This window comes from Cebidichthys violaceus, unplaced genomic scaffold, assembly GCF_023349555.1.
Source record: "Cebidichthys violaceus isolate CVI_PGR_0920_01 unplaced genomic scaffold, fCebVio1.0.p SCAF_7, whole genome shotgun sequence".
NCBI classification, from domain to species: domain Eukaryota; kingdom Metazoa; phylum Chordata; class Actinopteri; order Perciformes; family Stichaeidae; genus Cebidichthys; species Cebidichthys violaceus.
The window spans coordinates 18,333,616-18,349,371 of record NW_027176927.1 but is presented as its reverse complement, the minus strand read 5'-3'; the positions used below and the strand labels follow the sequence as shown (position 1 = coordinate 18,349,371).

Genomic DNA, 15,756 nt, shown 5'->3' with positions numbered 1-15,756 from the left:
TGAACTAGCGAGCTGCATATACTGAACGTACCGAATAACTCCATCGTCAAACTAATTGCTCACTCTCCCCTGCCTCGTTAAACTCCCTGTTCCTCACACACACACACACACACACACACTCTCCCTTTGTGTCTGACTTTGCAGCCTTCAGTCGGGTGTTTAACAGAGAGCTCTGGGGACGTTTGGTGGATAATGTGGGAGAGTGAATGCAATAGGGAGATGATGATGAGAAGTGCAGTGCTGTCTGTGAGCCTCTTTCTCTCTGTCTGCTTGTTGAGCTTCAAATGCTGTTTGTCACACTGAGGGTGAATAAAAAGTGAAACTTGGCACAAAAACAGTGGACCGGAGAGACGAAGCCTTCTCTACCTGTGGGTCCTCGTGGAGACAGGTCTTAACCTCAGAGGGATCCTGCTGCTGTTCATCACTGCCACTCTTCTGTTGGGCTCTAGGTTTTGGATCAATAGTTGAAATAATTTGGAAAAATGTTGTTTTGATAGAAACCGGGGTATTTGTTTGGCCTGTATCAAAAAAGAGTCAAACAATGCTCAGCCCTGAGTGCCCCCCCCCCACGTGACAGAGAGCGGGGGGGAAGCTCCAGTCGGATTCTAAAGTTTAACAATTGACACGTTGTATCTTATGTGATTTTGAATCCAGACACAAAGAGAAACGTTTAAAGGATAATGACACAAGCTGACAGTATCTCCTCTGGTCTCCTGATATACACACACGTTTACAGCATGTTGAACACATATGAATAACATTTCATTCAAAAGATGACATCTATTACAGTTTCTATATCCTGTGTTTGGAGCTCCCTCTCTACTCCATGAAACAATTCCTTAATGTTTATACACGGCATCCTGTAAACGATGTACTTACAGCCAGTACATGACAACAGTGTGGGGAAGAAGAAACATACACCCACATTCAGGAGCAGGACTAACCTGTCTGATGGTCCGGGCCACCAGGCTCTCCAGTACTGGTCCTCGGTCTTCATGGAGGAGGTGAACTTCATCCAAGATTAGGAGACGCACAATCTGGGAGAGAGCCACATCTCCAACACTCTTCCTGGTCACGACGTCCCACTTCTCTGGAGTCGTCACCAACATCTGGAAACACATGGAGACACGAGGAACAGAGCTAGGGGTTAATAATCCGCCCCCCCGCGTATCCCCAAACTTTATGGAGGTCCAATATCAAATTCTCGGAATATCCTTCTTAAGGTTGTCCAAAAAATAGATTAACAATAGTAACAGTGTGATGATGTTTACACGAACAGTCTTCATATTGAGATGATTTTAGAGATCATTGCTGAGATACATCTTCCCCACAATTCCCCGCTCACTTAAGTGGATGACACGCGGCGTTAAACCCAGAGCAACAGCAGCACAGTCCCTGCTCCCACACCACGGCTCATCAAGGCCCGATGGCCCGTAGCTCCGCTCATTACGATGCAGAGTGAAGCACCTAAATCACAGCAGCATCATAACACCACTCACCACGCTGCTAGCTTACACTAGTTCTACCGTGTTAACAGATGTATGTCAATGTCAGCCTACGATCCACTGCTTCCATTAGATTCTGTGTACCTTCTCCTGTATTTGCTGTGTTTAGTTATCCCTCTCACACCAATTATATTCAACAGTATCAACACATCTCATCTGTTTAACACGTCAACAGAAACCATCTCCACTCTGCTCACTGTCTAGCTTTCTAGTGAAATTTTATTCTGTCTTTTAAAGAAAAACACCACAATGCATAATTAATGGTGTGTGAACTGTTTGGCAACCTGTCTGTGTGTGTGTGTGTGTGTGTGTGTCCGTGTGTCCGTGTGTGTGTGTGTGTGTGTGTGTGTGTGTGTGTGTGTGTGTGTGTGTGTGTGCACATTCCAATTAAACCCTTTCTGTAAAAGCAGTTCATTAAATCCTCTCTAGTTTGCATTTAAATCAATCTATCCAGCCATTAGAGGCTGGCGTACTCACAGAAGAGGAAGCGTCCGCTCCTAATTGGAACTACTGGTTAATCTAAATGGAGGCTCTGGCAAATGGAGCACAGGCCAAAGTGCCTTCTTAATTGCCCCACAAATACGCAGAAGGAGGTGCAGAGAAAGCGCCATTGTTTGGCTGAATGGTGTTATTTAGCCCATTTATCTGTCGATCGCAGCGGGACTGAAATCAATCATCTAAATCCACTGATTCTTAGCATTTCATTTAAGATGGTAATGCTTCTTAAAGGTGACACTTTAATCAGAGAATGGGTTCATAAACCTGTGCAGAGAAGCAGCATAATGGTCTGTAAGAACTGCTGTTTTCAGTAATGAATCACTACATTATTAGTGGAAACCTGGATACTTTATGTTTAAATAAAGAGGAAGAACAACGCTTTTATGAAATCAAAATCGTGCAAAACAAATGTTGGATTCATTTCAGTAAGCAATAAAAACTCCCTCCAGAGACGAGGAGATCTCTTCTCACAGATCTGCATTAACGTCACGCGTTACTGCAGCTAAAGGGATATGTTAAAAATCATATTGTATATATTATAGCAACATTTGACATTGTTGTTTATTCTCAGTCTCAACGTGATCAGATGTGTTTTAGAAGAGTATGCCGTGTATGCAATGCCATCGTTGTATTGCTTTTACTGTGGCTTTAAGTTGTCCTCATGTCTGGAGCATTGCACTGTGTGGGACAATAAAGTGGATCACAATCTGGACCTGAATGTCCCCATGAAGGACAGATTCTGTCGTTCACACCTCGGAGGTGAACGGTGAAGCTCATCACCCAGCGGTGACGTGCTGGAGTTAAGAGTTCATGTCCTCTGACTATCACCGCCTCATTGATCCCTCTCCTACCAAGTCAAACTACACAGAGGGAAAGCTGAAGTCAAAGGCTTCCCGGTCCGTTAATGAGCTACCAGGACTTTACTTAGTAGATGAAGATGAGAGGAAACGCATGGCTGGAGATGGAAGGAACCACGTCATTGTGCATCACTACAGTGGTAACGGGAGAAAGCTACTGCCAAGTCAGAGGCCAGTTAATGAAGAGCTCAACACGCTACGAGCTCCAGGCTCACGAGGACAGAGAGAGGACAGAGGTCCATCCTCACAGCTCGTGGACTAGGCCCTCCTGGACTTGGTCATAGATACGGCGTGACGTTGTGGTGTCAGTGAGAGCACTGGACTTCACTGGTCCAGCTGTCAGGGCCATGATTCTCATCTAAATGAAGTACTTAGACTCACTGCACTCTGATCGGACTTTGGAAGGAGATACATGGACATACTTCCTGCTTCATTCTGGTCGTTTGTGTGCACAATATTTGGCTTGAGAGCATAAATGAAGTAATTCAAGAGCATAAATTAGTAACATGAGAGCATGAATTCCTTTTTCTTTCCCTGGCACGCCTGCTGGACTCTGCATATTCAAGTGGTGGCTTCTAAAACATAAAGGGAACAGTGAACATTACCATAGATGGCAAAAGCTCCTTTTTATGTTCATTTAATGAGTGGAGCGGGAGCGATGAGCTTGGCATTGACGCGCTCTCTTTACAGTAAGAGCACCGGCTCAATACAGCCTGACACTCAGGTAGCGGCTGTTGTTGAGCTGCCTTTCATCGGCTTGCCTTTAAACTTTGTTTCGTTCTTTAGCGCTCTTCTTTTTAAACCCAGTGTTACGAGGACAGAATCGTCTATTTCAGCTTCTCTGCGTGCGACTCCTCATCACAGAGAAACGACGAGCTCGGCGCTCTCGCTCTGCCTTTACAGGAAACCGTCTGGCTGTGAGGCAGCTCCTTCTTGGATGTCATTAACTGATATTTCCTCTCTGGACAGTGAAGGAAGAGGGCCTGGAAGTCCCAGGATGCCGCCCACCCGCAAACTGGCATCCACATGGCACCGTCCCTCCAAACCCTTTCTGTTTCCATGGCAACTATCGCAGCCACGAAGAGAGGACGTGGGAGGAAGAGGTGGGCGGGAGGAAGATAGAGTGGGGACGTTAGAGAAAGACATTTACTAGATTGCGATATGTGAACAACTAACGGCTCGTCAAGGCAAAACTGTAATGAAAACCTTCTCAATGCAGCCCTGTGCGTGTGTGTGTGTGTGTGTGTGTGTGTGTGTCTGTGTGTGTCCTTATGTTCAGTGCTCCTGAGAATACAGCCAACAATCACCCGACTAGAGACGTCCACTGCTCTTTTTTTCTGTGTGAGAAGACGATTCAGTTTGAACACAGGAACATGAAGTCACTACAGACGGGTAGAGCTGCAGCAGTGACCTGTTCTGATGAAGTGATGCACATTTATTAGGATTCAACTTGAAACATCCTTCAATAATCAGTGATCCATTTACTGAAAGAATGAACACATTGTCATCATTTGTAAGAGCTTTCTGGCATTTTCAACAGAAAATAAAAAGACACAACTGGAAGTTCTTGTGCAGCTTTGTGCTTCCAGGTGTTTGACTCGCTGCACACGTCTCTGATGATTTTAAAGGGTTTAGTGATACGTTTCCTTGTTTAGAGAACCAGAGCTTTAGAGGTGGGATTAAAAACAATACTTCCTTTATATAGTACAATATATATATAGTATAATATATATATATATATTATAATGTACATATTATAATATATATATATATATATATATATATATATATATATTATAATATATATATTATATTATATAATATAATATATATTATATATATATTATAATATATATATATATATAGTATAATATATATATATAATATATATTATAATATATATTATACTATATATATATATATATATATATATATTATAGTAACCCTTCCACAGCCAGAAACGTCACAGAGAAATGACAATGCACAGATGAGATTGTTGTAAATCGTCTTACAGAAGTAACTCTCACAGTTGTATTCATATAGCTCCATATCATAACAGAAGTTATCTCCGGTAACCATACTCTTTACCAGCAATGGCCACCGTGAGCTCTGGGCGACAGCAGCAAGGAACAGAAACCTGGAGCAGAACCAGGCTTTGGGTGGGCGGCCATCTGCCTCACACAACGTCTAAATCAACGTTTCTCTCCAATCAACATGTTAAACTACTCGTTCCCAACACTCACTACCTCTGTAAGGACCTCCACAGAGACGGTGGTAGTGGTGACCCCTTATGGGTTCATATTCACACGTCTAACGTTACATCATCATTAATGGGTTTGTTAGCAGCACTAAACCACATCGTGGGTAGAGGTGGGCGACATGGGAACACCCTCAAATCACTCTTTGATTTCAGGCCGGATCAGAACCAGACTGATAGTAGAGCCCTGCTACATTACAACACATGACTTTCTCCTAATTTCTTTAAAAAATGTACTTTTCACGGTTCACATGAAGCCCTCTCCACAAGCACACATGAGAGCGTCTTTAAACAGAAGACATGTATGAAAGCCGGCTGGTCCAGTACTCCTGTTCTCCATAACTGTGAAGAACGTCTTTAAACAGAAGATATGTATTAAAGCCGGCTGGTCCAGTACTCCTGTTCTCCATAACGGTGAAGAACGTCTTTAAACAGAAGACATGTATTAAAGCCGGCTGGTCCGGTACTCCTGTTCTCCATAACGGTGAAGAACGTCTTTAAACAGAAGACATGTATGAAAGCCGGCTGGTCCGGTACTCCTGTTCTCCATAACGGTGAAGAGCGTCTTTAAACAGAAGATATGTATTAAAGCCGGCTGGTCCGGTACTCCTGTTCTCCATAACGGTCAAGAGCGTCTTTAAACAGAAGACATGTATTAAAGCCGGCTGGTCCGGTACTCCTGTTCTCCATAACGGTGAAGAACGTCTTTAAACAGAAGACATGTATTAAAGCCGGCTGGTCCGGTACTCCTGTTCTCCATAACGGTGAAGAGCGTCTTTAAACAGAAGACATGTATTAAAGCCGGCTGGTCCGGTACTCCTGTTCTCCATAACGGTGAAGAACGCCGGGACGAATGCCAGCAGCTGAGTTTTCATTCAAACTAAATGACGATGTGATGGCGTACCAAGAACAATCAGAGGACACACCGCCAAAGATACCAAATCACCAGCTGGCCACAAGCAGTGAAGACTTTCAAAGTCAGTTTTTGAAGTGAGAGCAGTGAATACTTTCTGGGTAGCTCCACTAAAAACACAACACTGAGTCCATGAACACGTTAGCAGGTTCACTGCAGAGCCCAGTTTGTAAATGGTAAACGGACTTCTGACCGCTCAAAGCTCTTTAACACTACATGTCATCATTCACCCATTCATACACTGATGACAGGGCTACCATGCTAGGTGCCACCTGCCCATCAGGACTATCTAACATTCATACAACATTCACACATCATAGGCACAGCTATGGGAGCAATCTGGAGTTAAGTGTCTTGCCAAAGGACACATGGACATGAACTAGTGAAGCCGGGGATTGAACCGCCGTCACCGTTATCTTCACATTAGTCTCTCCTCTGCTCCATGTGTGGAGAACCTAACCGGTGGTGACGTCTGGGGGAGTTGGATCATCCCAGACTCTGCTTTAAGTAGAGATAGTGGAGATCTTCATACAGCAGCGACGCTAACCGTTCAGCAGCGACGCTGCAACTGACAGAATGTGGAGACATTTTAATCTCTTACGATCTAATGTCATCACATCCCACACCCCTAATTGTGGGAAGCAGTAAGATTAACATAAAGACTCAACTCACTGCCAAATAGATTCAGGAGCTCTTCCAACTCCCTGACCATCGACGGCTGACAAAACTGCCCACAAACGGGAAACATTTAGCAAAGCTGCTTAAATCACATTATTCATAGCTGACGCGCACATTTAAAAATGACTGCTAAGAGACACAACTTCATGGTTACACTTTTTAACGTTTGTTCTTTTATAAAACTAAAAACACAAGGTGTTTTTAACAGGTTAGAGAGCAGCAGTTACAGAATGTATGGCAGCGTGTTGCAGCGCCTCACTTACTGTACGGATCTACGCAACAGTCAACGTGATGACAGCAGATTGTGTGTACTGTGCACGTTCACATGGAGCTGCTCTAGTGCCTTTTGAATTCACCCATTTACATAATAATTCTGTTCTACACAATAAGTACATTTTCTATGAAATGCTATTAAAACGTACTGAGAGTCTGAAGTAACTCCTTATAGATTAAAGACTCATTGTAAGGTGCTAAATGACTGTAATGTATAGATACAGTCCTATCATGAGACACACGCCTTGGCTTTCTGATTGGTCTAAACAACGCTCTCATGTACTAAACTCCATCAGGAGCACGTGTGTGAATACTCCGTCGGTAGGGTTAGGGTCAACGACCCCGACGAAGGCCACAGGACGACGTGTCAGCCTAACAGCAGGCTTCAGGACTCCTTCTCTTCCTCGTGGACTTTAAAAGAGGCGTGAGGCCAGAACCCCCCCTCTACCAGACACATCAAAGAGCCCGATGAAAGAAGCAGCGAGGACCTCGAGGAGAGGCAGAAGACAACCAAGGTTACAGTGTGTGGCATCACTGCGCCTGTTAAATGTGGACGGCCCCTTTCACTCAAGCACTTTGTGTAAATGTACCGACACAAAGCGGAGCGCTTCAAGTGAACCACAGCAGAGTGCTGCAGAGCTGCAGAGAATCTGACTAATCATTCTCTTTGTGAAAGCTCTTCATGACCTGATAGAAATGCAACTTTAATACACCTTCAGATTAGCTGGAATTGGCCTCATTTCATAGAAATGAACCCCCCCCCCCCCCCCCCCCCCCACACACACACACACACACACACACACACACACAGCAAACCCCAACCTTTCCTTTTCTCTATTCACAAGTCCCACAAGGCTTAAAAACTTTGGCTCTAAGCTGTGCAATCTCTCAAATCCAACTCTTTTGGATTTAACAGATATGCATGTTTCCCCATCCTCCTCAGTGTGATGGTTCAGTCTTCCAGGCAGGATGTAGGTCTGAGCTGGAGGAGCCAGGTTCTCTCTCTAAAGTGCTCAACCTGCAGCTTTCTGTGGCCTCGCTGTAATTAATCCATCCTCCTCCTGCAGCAGTGACGGTATCTCCGGCATGCGGGGGTTAGGGAAAGTTGCTAGGTTGTTATTAGTGTCTTTTTTTTCCTGTTTTGGGGGGGGGGGGGGGCTGATTGAGTCTCGGAGGTGAGTCTTGATGACTGGTGGCTCTTGTTCCCTGACAAACAGTCTACACTGTGGACACACTGCACCGCTAAGCTAAAAGCTATCATGATATACGGTACTCCATGCAGGAGATACTTCAACACATTTCAGATTTAAAATATCCCGGATACAAAAGATGTGTTCAGTACATCATTACCTGACCGACCCGTTCAATACTTTATATATAAATGACTTCAATGAATCTCCTGAACAAAGAGGTCACACTGTTAAAGGGGGGTTGGACGTTCCTACCTGGCCCACATACTGGAATAGGTTTGTAGGATGTTCTCCTTTGTTTAGTGAGCAATCTATCATCACAGTGTAGATGTGTTTCACAGTGTAGATGTGTTTGATGGATCAGTGTCAGTGATGCAGGTCACACACTGTCTGTGGTGCTGGTCTCTAGTTAGTGATGGATCAGTGTCTCTGATGCAGGTCACACACTGTCTGTGGTGCTGGTCTCTAGTTAGTGATGGATCAGTGTCTCTGATGCAGGTCACACACTGTCTGTGGTGCTGGTCTCTAGTTAGTGATGGATCAGTGTCTCTGATGAAGGTCACACACTGTCTGTGGTGCTGGTCTCTAGTTAGTGATGGATCAATGTCTCTGATGCAGGTCACACGCTGTCTGTGGTGCTGGTCTCTAGTTAGTGATGGATCAGTGTCTCTGATGCAGGTCACACGCTGTCTGTGGTGCTGGTCTCTAGTTAGTGATGGAAACGTGTCATTTCCTTTTGCCAGTAGGTGGCGCTATGACTATGAAACATGTTCCATTGACATGTGTTCAGGCCTGAAGGAGCATCATGCACTAGACATTTGGGGCAGATTAGATAACGTACTGTATTTATATACATATATAAATATATATATAAATATATATAAATATATATTTATATATATATATAAATATATATAAATATATATTTATATATATATATAAATATATATAAATATATATTTATATACGTATATATTTTTATATATATATATAAAATATACGCTTTGAACCAACGCTGTGTCGTCTTCTTCTCTTTTCTGTGACGCACACAAGTAGAAGAAAAGAAGAAGGTTGAAATCAAAAAGCTCATTTAGATTGATTTTGGATTTTGAGCCGCAATCGTGACAATCCTAAAAAACAAAGTAACTAAATAACTGAATGACTGATGAGAGCGTGATGTGCAGCGGTGCTGTGACACTTCAATCCGTTGATGGTCAAAGAAAATGCAGAAGCACATGTTGTTCCTCTCGCCTGGTTCTCATACTAGCAGAACCACTACTACACTGTAACCATGGTAACTACTACTAAGTGTACACACAAGTGCTGCTGTGAACCTCGACTGACTGATAAATACATAAGTCTGTGATTCTACACAACGTAGGACCAGACCAGTTGAAGTCTAAAATCAGGCCGGACTGTGTTTATTGTGGTCAAATTGTGGTGGGAGAGTCAGCAGTAGTGTGATTACTATCATCCAATTTCAGTTACATGCCAACACACCGTGGACAGGCAGAGGTTAGTGTGCCTTTGACTTGAGGCTCTGCAGCATGTATTGATGGATTAGTATTGATTAAAGCTAGTGTACATGTAGAACACAAGGAGCTCCTGCTGCTGTCGCCCTCATTCAACCCTCACCGGCTCAACAGATTGAATAGGATCAGAGCTCAGGACGGTTAACTAACGCCCCACACCAGGGACAATGAATAACTGATCTATTCTGTAACGCGTGAAGGTGTAGCAGAGAGCGACTCATACATCACGATGAATTGGCTTTTTGGGGCTTTATCAGACTCAAAATCTCACCAAAGATGGCGTGCAAATCACGATGGTGAAAACTTGGATATGTTATCTCTTGTTTGGGTTTGAAGTAAATGTCTCTATAGCGCCCCCTAGAGATGATTTTAAGAAAGGCCACGCCCCTCGCCCCATAAACCAATTGATGTGAAATTCAACACATATGTCCAGCTCCGTCTGCTCTACAAAAATGACCAGGTGATCATTAGGCTCCGCCTACTTTTTTCCACCATTTTTTATTTTGTGAAAAACATTTTTGTGAACTCCTCTTGAACGCTGGGTCCGACTGCTGCCAAATGTTCTGTGTATCATTATTGGGTCATCATGGATTCTCAAAAGCTGTGTTTAGAAGAAATGCACCAATGAACTTCATAGGGATGTGGCATCAATATACATAACTTGCAAACCATTTGGCCTAGCATCACGAAATTTGAAATTGTTAGGCATTCTTCAGTTTTTCAGGTGTTTCAACGAACTCCTCCTACAGAATTTATGCGATCAACTTCAAATTTGGTCAGGATGCTCTTAAGACCTTAGTGATAAAAAGTTATGAAAATGATGAGTTTTCATGGAAGGACCTTGACGTGGGGTGGCGGCCATTTTGCACCAAGAGGAAGCTGTTGGAACTCCAAGGTACGTTATCTAATCTGCCCCAAATGTCTAGTGCATGATGCTCCTTCAGGCATGGAACATGTTTCACAGTCATAGCGCCACCTACTGGCAAAAGGAAATGACACGTTTCCATCACTAACTAGAGACCAGCACCACAGACAGCGTGTGACCTGCATCACTGACACTGATCCATCACTAACTAGAGACCAGCTCCACAGACAGTGTGTGACCTGCATCAGAGACACTGATCCATCACTAACTAGAGACCAGCTCCACAGACAGTGTGTGACCTGCATCAGAGACATTGATCCATCACTAACTAGAGACCAGCACCACAGACAGCGTGTGACCTGCATCAGAGACACTGATCCATCACTAACTAGAGACCAGCACCACAGACAGCATGTGACCTGCATCAGAGACACTGATCCATCACTAACTAGAGACCAGCACCACAGACAGCGTGTGACCTGCATCACTGACACTGATCCATCACTAACTAGAGACCAGCACCACAGACAGCATGTGACCTGCATCAGACACTGATCCATCACTAACTAGAGACCAGCTCCACAGACAGTGTGTGACCTGCATCACTGACACTGATCCATCACTAACTAGAGACCAGCTCCACAGACAGCGTGTGACCTGCATCAGAGACACTGATCCATCACTAACTAGAGACCAGCTCCACAGACAGTGTGTGACCTGCATCAGAGACACTGATCCATCACTAACTAGAGACCAGCACCACAGACAGTGTGTGACCTGCATCACTGACACTGATCCATCACTAACTAGAGACCAGCACCACAGACAGTGTGTGACCTGCATCACTGACACTGATCCATCACTAACTAGAGACCAGCACCACAGACAGCGTGTGACCTGCATCACTGACACTGATCCATCACTAACTAGAGACCAGCACCACAGACAGCGTGTGACCTGCATCACTGACACTGATCCATCACTAACTAGAGACCAGCACCACAGACAGTGTGTGACCTGCATCACTGACACTGATCCATCACTAACTAGAGACCAGCACCACAGACAGCTTGTGCTTGTTCCTGTACTAAACACAGTGGAGATGTGTTCCCTCTCTTCACTTCTTTATCTGGGCTTTGAATTATTCAGGAATTGATTTTAAAGAGTAGAATTTCACCTCACAGGGAAGATATCTGTAAAAACCAGAGGATTATTTGGCAGAATGAGCTGGTGTGTAATGTTAAAAACACAAGTCAGTCAGCATGAGTTAATACAGAGGTTTGACTCCTCCTGAGCTCCACGATGGGCTCGTTGAACAATAATGTGTGTTGGAAATGTCCGACAGAGAAAGGAACATCCGTACATGTGATTTGGGAGGGTGAACTTTAAAGGTCTGGTGGAAAGGACTTGTAGTCTGGCTTTCATTGTGAACGAGACAATGTCCTCTTTGAGTGCAGGGTCCTTGAGGAAGGAGTTAGAGACACAATGATCAGCATCGGGAAGACATGCAGGTTCCCCTGAAGTTTTACCCCAGAGTGGTGGTTGCTGATCATGGTGTAGGTCCAGATGGCTGGATACCTGTAGATGTTTGCAGGTAACCGTGTCCACCGTATGTGGCTGTTGCCTTGACGGAGATGAGGGGGTCACAGTTCGAGGGTCAGGCTGCTCCTTCTCCAGGGACACTAAAATCATTCAGATCCGGCCAATCTGACCAGACCGCAAACACAGCGCAGTGGGTGTTGAGTTTCCTGCTGGGTTCTCCTCCGGGTCCAAGAGAGTGGGAATCTGAGTCACTGTCCTGCATCTCCTTTGGTCAAGAAACAGGGATCCAGCTCCCTAAAATCTGTATCATCATAATTTAGCATATTCAAAACGGGGGGGGGGGGGGGGGGTAATCTGTCTCAGAGGACATTATAACTGGCATCGCTGTCTCCAGGCTGGATTTTCAAAATGAAAGCTAATTTTGAAAAGCTAAGTCACTGAAGTAAAAGGGGCTTAATAATTCTCCTTCTGTACTTTTTGGGTCTACTATTAGTTCTGCATCCAGCTGCAGAAACCATTCAAATGTCACAACATCATCCTTGTATTGTAAGCCTTTTTTTTTACTTGTGCAGTTCGATGCATTTGAACGTTCAGTATTTCCTGAAGGAGCTTTGATAGTATTACAGTTTGGCTTCCAGCTTTTCTAGTTCCTCAAGTTCACCTCATAATGTCTTAATGTAATGAACCTCCAGTTCTACCACTTCTTCATTTCAGCTTCCAGGTGCTTCAGCAGTGCAGCGCAGCGTCTTATTATTAACAACATTCATGGGACGCAGTGGAAGAGCTTTTGTATTGGGATAAAGGTGAGGCGTCCCAGAGGTAGATTGGATCAGAACGTGACAGTATCAGCGATACTTTGTTTAGTGTGTTCTATATCTTTTTGCAGAACATACAGAGGGACTGAGGCAGCTCACCATGGCAGTGATGGTCATTTGGGAGAAGGGCTTAATGAAAAGACATGTGCATAGTCGCAGCAGGAGCCGATGTGTAGCGTAGACTTACTTCAGCAGCCTTCTCGTGCTTCTGGGGTTGATATGTGATCTAAAACTGGCTCATCCAAAATGTGTTTCACTGTTCAAGTGCTCCAGAAAATCCTCATGCAGTCTGAACAGTACAAGATGTCCTCCACCTGTACGGCAGACCGCAAACTTCTGCTGTAGCACACCACCACCACCACGCACGGCTCATTGTCCAAACCGCATCCTCACCAGGTCCTCACCGGGTCTTCCCCACGTCTTCACCGGGTCCTCCCCGCGTCCTCACCGCGTCCTCACCGCGTCCTCACCGCGTCCTCACGTGTCCTCACGCGTCCTCACGCGTCCTCACGCGTCCTCACGCGTCCTCACCGCAGGTCCCTGTGCCTGAGCTTTGCTCCTGTGTGTTGGTGTAGTGAACTCTCCTTCCAGGGTTCCATGGTCTACTGGGTGACACCTGGGTTCTCAATCTAACTACATTTTTGTCATCCTGGTTATCCTGAGTGTAATTGTATTGCAAAGTATTTGTGATATTGAACTAAACAACTGAAGGAACAGCAGAGTGATTATTTAAAAGCAGCCGCTTTCATCATTTCTTCTCTATTTGAAAGCAGTTGATCACTATTAAAAAGACATCTGGTTGAGTAACTCTTGGCAGAATTGTGACTGATGCATTTTGGAGAATACTTGATGGAATTTCTCCAATAAATGTCACAATCAAATCCACTTGGGGGTGCTAGAGAACATGTGTGTGCAGCAGAGGGAACCATTGGTTTGAACGATGTTTAGTGTGAGCGAGTGTGTGTGTGTGTGTGTGTGTGTGTGTGTGTGTGTGTGTGTGTGTGTGTGTGTGTGTGTGTGCGTACCTGTGTTCGTAGGATCTCTCCTTTGGTTAGCTGCATGTCTCCAGTGAGTTCTTTAACAGTGATGCCCAGTGGCTCCAATCGCTTACTGAAGTAGTTCGTCATCTCAGCTGCCAAGGCCTTCATAGGAGCCACATATATGATCTACAGGGAGAAGGACGCAGATGAACACGTAGGACAGAGAACAGAGAGGGTGGAGTGGGGTGGTGGATGGTAGTGGATGGTGGTGGAGGCCTACAGGAGACCAGGACTGGAAGGACACCATGGTGATAAATAAGCAAACAGAGGCGGGATCATTTGTTACCTGGCAACCAGCACAAACCACAACTTATTGAGAAAAATGATGAGTAAAGTCTATAGTGATGTATGAAAAGTGTCTATAGTCACGAGCTGAAACTGTGCAGCGCTGTGTGAGCGGATGTGTGTGTGTGTGAGCGGATGTGTGTGTGTGTGTGTGTGTGTGTGTGTGAGCGGATGTGTGTGTGTGTGTGTGTGTGTGTGTGTGTGTGTGTGTGTGTGTGTGTGTGTGTAAGCCTTCATGAAAGAAAACAAAGCCTTTTGGATGTCTGAATTATTTATCGAAGTGTGTGTTAGGATTTGACACGATGGCTTTATGAAGGCGTACTAATATTTTTAGACTAACCTGCCAATAGCTGACTTTTTGTGCATATATTGAAGATTATATTTACCAATTCTTGCTGTATTTAATTTTGTCCACTTTCATCTATTGTTTTTCAGGATCAAGTATTCAAGATAAACTTGTTAACAACACTCATTGTGAAAGCTGTCTCTGTAATTAAAGCTGCAAGCAGCGATGAACGGATGAATCCTCCGTCACGTCGGGGGTGAGGCGGGACTCTGGTCTGCGTGGACGAGAACGACCAGAACACCGTGTGACGCTACAGAACATCGTGTGACGCTACAGAACACGCTACAGAACACCGTGTGACGCTACAGAACACGCTACAGAACATCGTGTGACGCTACAGAACGCCGTGTGACGCTACAGAACACGCTACAGAACGGCGTGTGACGCTACAGAACACGCTACAGAACGCCGTGTGACGCTACAGAACACGCTACAGAACATCGTGTGACGCTACAGAACGCCGCGTGACGCTACAGAACACGCTACAGAACGCCGTGTGACGCTACAGAACACGCTACAGAACGCCGTGTGACGCTACAGAACGCGCTAGAGAACGCCGTGTGACGCTACAGAACGCGCTACAGAACGCCGTGTGACGCTACAGAACACGCTACAGAACGCCGTGTGACGCTACAGAACACGCTACAGAACGCCGTGTGACGCTACAGAACACGCTACAGAACGCCGTGTGACGCTACAGAACACGCTACAGAACACCGTGTGACGCTACAGAACACGCTACAGAACACCGTGTGACGCTACAGAACGGCGTGTGACGCTACAGAACACTGTGTGGCGCTACAGAACGCCGTGTGACGCTACAGAACACGCTACAAAACACCGTGTGACGCTACAGAACACCGTGTGACGCTACAGAACACGCTACAGAACGCCGTGTGACGCTACAGAACACCGTGTGACGCTACAGAACACGCTACAGAACACCGTGTGACGCTACAGAACACGCTACAGAACATCGTGTGACGCTACAGAACGCCGTGTGACGCTACAGAACACGCTACAGAACGGCGTGTGACGCTACAGAACACGCTACAGAACGCCGTGTGACGCTACAGAACACGCTACAGAACATCGTGTGACGCTACAGAACGCCGCGTGACGCTACAGAACACGCTACAGAACGCCGTGTGACGCTACAG

At 45.2% G+C, this 15,756-nt stretch overlaps 1 protein-coding gene across 4 annotated transcripts in view; it reads right to left on the bottom strand.

Moving 5' to 3' along the window:
- ascc3 (activating signal cointegrator 1 complex subunit 3) overlaps positions 1-15,756 on the bottom strand; it is a 135,056-nt gene that overhangs the window by 64,109 nt on the left and 55,191 nt on the right. For all 4 annotated transcript variants that reach the window (XR_011105313.1, XM_068735146.1, XM_068735148.1 and 1 more), the window contains exons 10-11: positions 13,951-14,091; positions 945-1,109 (exon numbers count right to left, since the gene is read on the bottom strand). Coding sequence is in view for 3 of the 4 variants with exons in the window: in XM_068735146.1 (XP_068591247.1) it covers positions 945-1,109; positions 13,951-14,091 (306 nt within the window). In the remaining variant the exon portion in view is untranslated. The remainder of the gene's footprint in view (positions 1-944; positions 1,110-13,950; positions 14,092-15,756) is intronic.